We start from the raw sequence: 7167 nt of genomic DNA on the forward strand, positions 1-7167 counted from the left end.
AAAACATTTCTATATATATGTCAATACTAAGATTTTTATACATTCTTTGTTAACAGTTACAGTGCACCCAGGCCAGTTTAGTTTAGGTAGTCTGGGAAGCCAAATCATTCCAGTTCTACAATTTACTTACTTTTTATCTGTGCATCATCAGAGACATCCTTAGATGACCTGCAAATATGTATCTTGCTTCAAAAATTTCATGTTTGAAAGACATTGCTGGATAGTTTTGTGTGACTGTTACCAATACACATCAGACAAAAGGTATTTTAGCTACAAAAATCAACTGCTTCAGTTCAAATTGTTGGAGAACACAAATATGATGTGTGGAATCAAAATGCAGTTCTAGGCAAGAAATTAATTCCCTGAAAATCAAAGTAAAGTAACATCATACATCTAGTACACACAATTTTTCAAGAATAATACAAACTTTAGAGTCTTCTGATAGAGTTTTGTAGAAACAGGAGCTGTGAAGATTAGCATACCTAAATGGCAAATTATCTGAAGCAGAATTTATTTTTTGTATTTTAATATTGGCATCACTGTTTGCAATGTTTATTGAAAATAACTTTTCTTTCTCCCAAAGCTTTTCTCTGTATGCTGTTCTAGCAGATTATTTTTTCTTACATGTTGCATAACATGGTAATTATGCAAAAGATGCCTCTGTTTTAAGGTCTAATAGTCTTTAGGTAATCCTGTTGAGACTTTGATAGCTAGAATCATAAATACCTATTTTTAACACATTTTATTTAAATATTCATTTATCATTATCACTTGACAGGATGTCTGGAGTGGCTTTGGTGCCTGAACAGGATGTAAGAGAATCTTTGAAAACCCAGGAAGCAGAGTTTCTTCACCTTAAGATCTTTTGCTCTGTGCTAGTGGCATGTCTGTACTCCAGCAGCTGCAAACCTGCTGTGAGGAAGATGAAGTGAGGACTAGTGCTTCCTGACAGATTCCTCTGACTGTCTGAGCAGCAGTCTGTTAGTCATGCAGACCTTGGGTCATATCCTAAACCTGAAAGTCCAAAGTTAGACTTAACTTTTGAAAACACAGTCTCCAGATTGAACTTACTGTTTCAGCAACTGTTTTGCCTTTTCCTATCGTAATGAAATAACACTCCCTGTTTTGACAGTCTCTGGCTGTATGGAATAGAAAGTCAAAATAAACAATGGAGACCACACTGAACATTCTAATACACAACCTCAAATGTTTACTTAATTCCTCAGCCTAAACTAGACACCTTATCCAAACATTTCCCCCTGTTGACTCCTTCTGTCCTCCACAACATCCTGGGTTACTAGATTTCAGATAGGAGCTTCTAATACACATAACTCAGATTGAAAGCAGAGTTTCATTAGCACAAACTTCACTATCATAATTGTAATCTACAGTAAATGAATGCAATTAGCCCCACCAGGGTCTCTCCTGAGCCCTGCTCTCCTCTGCCATAACCTCTTGTATAAAGCTAGCATACTACATTCATTGCAAAAGCAGCAGCTCTACAAGGTTGCCCTTTCCAGGATCATGTCACTGCTTCTGCTTCAGATGTTAGTGCTCTCATGTCTTGGAGCCACAGAGCTACAGAGAAATTCACAGCAAAGGAAAAGCAGAGCGCCATTTCAGCACTTTCTCTACCTGAACAAAAATCTGTTTGAAAGCCAAAGTTCTCCTGAGCGGACAAGTGAGAACCCAGTAGGAGTTGAAGAGACCCTGAAAGTACCAAGCTTTTTTGTATCAATTCCACAGACAGCATCTGGAAGTGAGAAGAAAGAAGAGAAAAAAATGTCCAGATTCATACTTCCCAGTGCAGGACTCCATGCAGACCAAACCCCAAGAACCTGGGTTGCATCCAGAGAGACCTCTCCTGTGGAAAACCTCTCTCCATCCCATTATTCCAGCAAGAGAGAATCTGAAGTTCCCTACAGAAAAGATGCCAAGAAATTCTGGGACCATTTCATGTTAAAGAAAAATTCAGCATCTGAAGAGGTTGTCCTGCCAATCAAGACCAATGAAATGCACCAAGAAAACTGCAGAACCCTGCCTTTTGCCCAGGTAAGAACAAGCATCCAAGGTCAACAAATATGCCTTTCCCCCATCTCTTGTAATTAGCAACTAAAGGGACGTGGGTTATTTAAGTAACTTAGTCAAAGGCCTTCAGAACACTTGATCAAAAGTGGCTGAAAGACTCTGATGAAAAAGTTTAGTCTGATGAGGCAAACTGTTGAACTGCAGCACTGGAAAGCCACAGACTCAATTTTTATAGAGTTATTTATTATTTTTATGCACAGACATTCAACATGGTCTAAGTAGGAAGGAAATTGACGAGTAATTATCCATTCAATAAATATATATCTCCACGGTTTGTACATCTGAATTATGACCTCTCTCTCTTTTAATATATACATATATGTATAGATATACGTGTGTGTGTGTGTGTGTGTGTGTGTGCGCACGTGCATATAGAAACTCTCAGAACAAGTATTTACAGGAAAAGCTGGTTGTTCTCTTACACCTAAGCAAGGATTGTTTTCTTCTGTATTAATTAGAAAACCGGTTCTTATGTCTAACTCTATGCTAAGAATTTCAGAGAACTGGTAAATTGTCCCATGCATAGATTAAGCCATTCTGTCACATTGTAACATTAAGACAAGCAAACAGTATAGGTAAAAGTGCTGTATTCCTTGTAAATCACCATCAATTCTCAGTGTTTCTGTAACCATGTAACCAATTCTCTGTCCTTTCTGTCAAGGACTACGTCTTTTCACATCCAAAACTAAATTTATTTCACACAGACATACATACATACAGATGTTGCCTAGAAACCTGTACTATTTGTTCTGAGAAGGAAAAAGTGCAGTAGCTTTTTTGGTTTTTTTGTCCCTTTTTTTTTTTTTTTTTTTTTTTTTTTGCTCATGCCTTCTAGCAAAGTCCATGGAGTAATTTCTGCATCAGAAACATTAAACTGCTTTCTGTTTCAGGGTGTTACTCATAACAACTGTGAGAAGGTGACAGTGCAGAATAATCTGTGTTTTGGAAAATGTAGTTCTTTTCATGTTCCTGGTTCAGAAGATCATCTTTATACCTTCTGTTCACGTTGCTTGCCCAGCAAGTTCTCCATGAAGCGCCTGGATCTCAACTGCACTGATTCTGTTCCAGTGGTGAAAGAAATCATGATTGTAGAAGAGTGTAAATGTGAAAGTCGGAAGATTAAAGACCCTGTGATTGGGACTCTACTGTCAGACTTTTATGAAAATATGCATGAACACAATTAACTTGCGCAAAGAACCTCTTAACTTGATCATAAGAATTTGCCAATGAAAAACAAGTGGACATCACTCCAGTACAAATAAACATTAAAAATGTAGACTTTCTACATGATTTCTGTTTCAACAATACTTCACCTAAAGTGTAACAAATGTTTCCTTGCAGCTGTTAAGGAAAATGAGGTGAAATTACTGGGCTTATGTGTAAAGGTCTTTAACAAGGGAAAACTAAAATCCTATCATTGTTTGTTGGATGCTAGTCAACAAAGACTGAATTAACATGATTTATCTGTGCAAAACCTGAATGTTGACTTGTTTTCTTTGCCTTTCCTTGTGAGGAGTGCCAATATAGCTCTATTGGCAACAAAGATGAGATTTTAGTCTATTCCCTACAAAAACAGGTCTACTTTTGCAGAAAGATAATGGCTGGAGAGTGTAAAACATAAATGGACATGAGGTACATAGAAAGCTGCGACTAGTTAATGTCATGCTGATTGAGCTCAGTTGGAGTTCAGTTCTCACTGAACTAATATACCACACAATTTACATCAATAGATAATGGCAAGGGGTATTTTGCCATAGAAACCACTTGCTGTCTTTTCCACATGCCTGCATTCACTCTGTACCTTTATTTTTACTTAAAGTGTTCAACTGCAGAAAGAGGAAAAAAAAGCCATACTCCTACAGAAAACATCACAGATAAATACAGTGTTGTTATTATTTAAATTCACTGTGGAAAGACAGTGCACATTTTCCAGTCTGATTAATTTTTACATGGTCACTGAATCTAAGATAAAATTTAAATAATGTTCTCAACTCTTAGACTAAAGCAGAAAAGGCATTTGTGTGATAGAAAATCTGAGGAGGGCTTTATCATTACAGCAATACCTTAACAACTTTACAGGAAGAGCTGAGAGAGCCCTGCTAGGAAGCACTGGAGTCTACTGCTAGGCAACACAGCAATAGTGATTATTAGCTGAACTACTGGCTTTCTGGCTCTCTCCAGCTGCTTCACCCTGGATTCCTCTTGCAGACCTGGCACACCAGACAGAGATCAGCTTCCAGCAGAAGAGTTCAGCATATTTCTATGCCAGTTTTTTCAGTCCTCTGGAAATCTGCTCTCAGATCTGGGCTGCAGTTGTTGAACTGTCCAAGCTCTTTTTTAGGGTATTGGAAATCACTACTGACTTAGCTTATTCAAGGTCAAATGCTGTGACCCAAGGGCTGGGGTAAATGATTCCTTGTATTTGAACTGCAATGGAATTAGAAATATCTTAATGTTCTTTCAGAAAACATGCGCAGCATGGCTTTGGAGTCCAAGGCCCAAGTTGAATATTTACTAAAAATTTCATCTGAATTATATTCTGATACTGGATGTGTAGCTGTTTCCTTTTGCAGGTCACTTGCAGTGAATGAACTAAAGATTAGTATACAGCTACCTTTTATTACATATAAACCTGTTTTTAAATAATAAAAATTGTGTACTAAAACTCAAGCAAGTCTTCTCTCTATTCTTTTATATGAAGGACTGCTGTGAAAATTATATATGGCCGTTTATATTCTATATATGATGCCATTCCAAGTAACTAGATACCAAGGTTTTATAATCCCTGTATTGTGTGTGAAAATTGGTGTACATTTTTAATCAAGCCTAAGGAAGAAACCCACAGCATTAAAGTTCACAAACCTTTTCTCCTTATTGATGATTTTCTTTAATCTGAAAAAAACTTGTGTTCTGAGATGTTTTACTCAGAATTTTTGACACATGTTTTAAAGCTGTCTGAATATATAAGAATGTTCATCCACTTTTTTTTTGTTTTCTGAAATGCAAGTATGCATTTAGATTTGCAGGAACCACTTGAAGGTAGGATCTACAACCACTCCCAGTAAAATCACGTCAATTAAAAAGAAAAATCTTCCAATCTTGTAATTTTGACAAAACTGATGGATATAGTATAAGTTTATCATAATGATGTCTGAATAGAAGCTATATTGTGGACTGCAAAGTATTCAGCCCAATTTTTAAAGGTTCCTCTCTGTGCTGAAGCATTACAGCAGTCAGAGAAAGCTATTCATGTAAGGAGTTTGCAGGATGAGATTCTTAGTGTGAATTTGCACAGTTTAAAAGTAGGTGAAAAGAGGTAATGACAGCTGTAGTAATTGCTAATTAGATTAGAGCTGTAGGTTTTTTGGATGCATGTTTAATTAACTCAGCAATGACTGGTTGCATGTAATTAGCACAGTATTTTGCAAAATCAATCAAAGTGTTAATTGGATCAGATTTCTCAGCATTTAAAAAATCCAAATTAGGAATATATTTTATCGAGGGCCTAAAGAGATTTTGCTCTCTGGGCATAATGATTACCTCTACAAGCAGAACACTGTGGATTAGAAAGGTGAGGGGTGTGATCCGTATCACTATATGAATGCTTTCAGTAGTAACACAATAGCAACAGATCCTAGTTGTGTCTGCTCAGAGCTTGCATGTGTTCTGTAATGAAAGCTTTTCCAATGCAGCTATGCTGATAAGTGCTGCTAAGGTGATCTATTTTAGAGCACTTCTTGTGCAAACCTACTTACAGAACAAGACCATAGTTGCAGAGCTCTCTGAAAATTCTAATCAATTCCAAGCACAGTTTCTACACTTCTGCTCATTTATTTGTCCCACTGTCTCTTTTTCAAATGGGTGTGCTTTGTGTAGAAAGTAAGTGAAGTGCTGTTTTTTTCCTACTCCTTTAGCAAAAGAAATCTTCAATCCATGCTATTCCTTTAAGTGTCAATTTAACGCAACCAGGTTTACATCAACTTTTATTGAATTCTGCACAACCATATATTCTAGGGAAAAGTCTCTGAAGCTGCACTTCACACTGTGCTTGGTACTTTTTTCACCGCCTATGAAACATTCACAACTAACCTCATGGCTCTCAGCTGACTAGCTTTTACTGGCAGGTGGTGAAATTGCTTGCAGTGCTATCTCCTAAATTTACTCACTTGCTCCTTGCTGCAAGAGCAAAACAAGACTCCTTACTCAGGCAGAAGCTCTCTGCCAGCTGCCTAATCATGTCTGGAATCATAATATGCTGAGCTGGAAGGGACACTCAAGGATCATTGAGTCCAACTCCTGAGCCTGCATAGGATATCCCCAAGAGTCATGTGCCTGAGACTGTTGTCCAAATACTTCTGGAACTGTCAGGCTGCTGCTGTGACCACTTCCCTGGGGAGCTGTCCCAGTGCCCATCCACCCTCTGGGGGAAGAAACTTTTCCTAATATCCAACTTCAACCTCTTCTCACACAGCTTCAGGCCATTCCCTTGGATCCTGTCAATGGTTACCACAGAGATGAACGTCTACCCCTCCCCCTTCCTTCACAAGGAAGTTGTCTTCCAAAATGAGGTCTCTGTCAGTCTCCTCAGTCAGGCTGAACAGACAAGTGACCTCAGCTGTTTCTCATAATGGCTCCTTCCCTCCAAGACCCTTCACTATTTTCATTGGCTTCTTTTGGATGCTCTCTAATAACTTAGTATTTTTCTCATATTCAGCCGAGCAAACCAGCCCTCAGCACTGGAGGTGAGGCTGCCCCAGCTCAGAGCAGAGCAGGACAATCCCCTCCCTCGCCTGGCTGGCCATGCTGTCCCTGGTGCCCCCCAGGACAGGGTTGGCCCTCCTGGCTGCCAGGGCACTGCTGACTCAGGTTCAGCTTTTCATTGACCAGGACCCCCAGGTGCCTTTCCACGGCACTGCTTTCTCTTGTTGAACTTCATATGGTTGGTGATTGCCCAGACCCCTGATTTGTCAAGGCCTCTCTGCAGGGCCTCCCTGCCTTCAAGGGCATCAACTCCTCTTGGTTTTGTATCACCTGGGAACTTGCTTAGCATCCCTTCCAGTCCTACATCCAAGTAATTTA

The 7167-nt window shown here is 38.9% G+C and overlaps 1 protein-coding gene across 1 annotated transcript; it reads left to right on the top strand.

Annotated features, from left to right (window-relative positions):
* The first annotated feature begins 1524 nt into the window (after positions 1 to 1524).
* Positions 1525 to 3272, top strand: CER1 (cerberus 1, DAN family BMP antagonist). Its single transcript, XM_054289158.1, has 2 exons — positions 1525 to 2052; positions 2979 to 3272. Exons 1-2 carry the CDS (start codon positions 1525 to 1527, stop codon positions 3270 to 3272), a joined length of 822 nt encoding a protein of 273 aa, XP_054145133.1.
* The last annotated feature ends 3895 nt before the right edge of the window (positions 3273 to 7167 follow it).

The sequence above is a fragment of the Melozone crissalis genome, unplaced genomic scaffold (assembly GCF_028551555.1).
Source record: "Melozone crissalis strain CALT ecotype California unplaced genomic scaffold, PUWL_Pcris_2 ptg000005l_1, whole genome shotgun sequence".
In the NCBI taxonomy this organism is placed as follows: Eukaryota; Metazoa; Chordata; class Aves; order Passeriformes; family Passerellidae; genus Melozone; species Melozone crissalis.

Excerpts from the sequence above, each read along its gene's own strand:
- CER1 (XM_054289158.1), top strand. The coding sequence starts at position 1,525 with ATGTCACTGCTTCTGCTTCAGATGTTAGTGCTCTCATGTCTTGGAGCC. Across the intron at positions 2,053-2,978 it reads GAACCCTGCCTTTTGCCCAG|GGTGTTACTCATAACAACTG; the intron begins GTAAGAACAAGC and ends TTTCTGTTTCAG.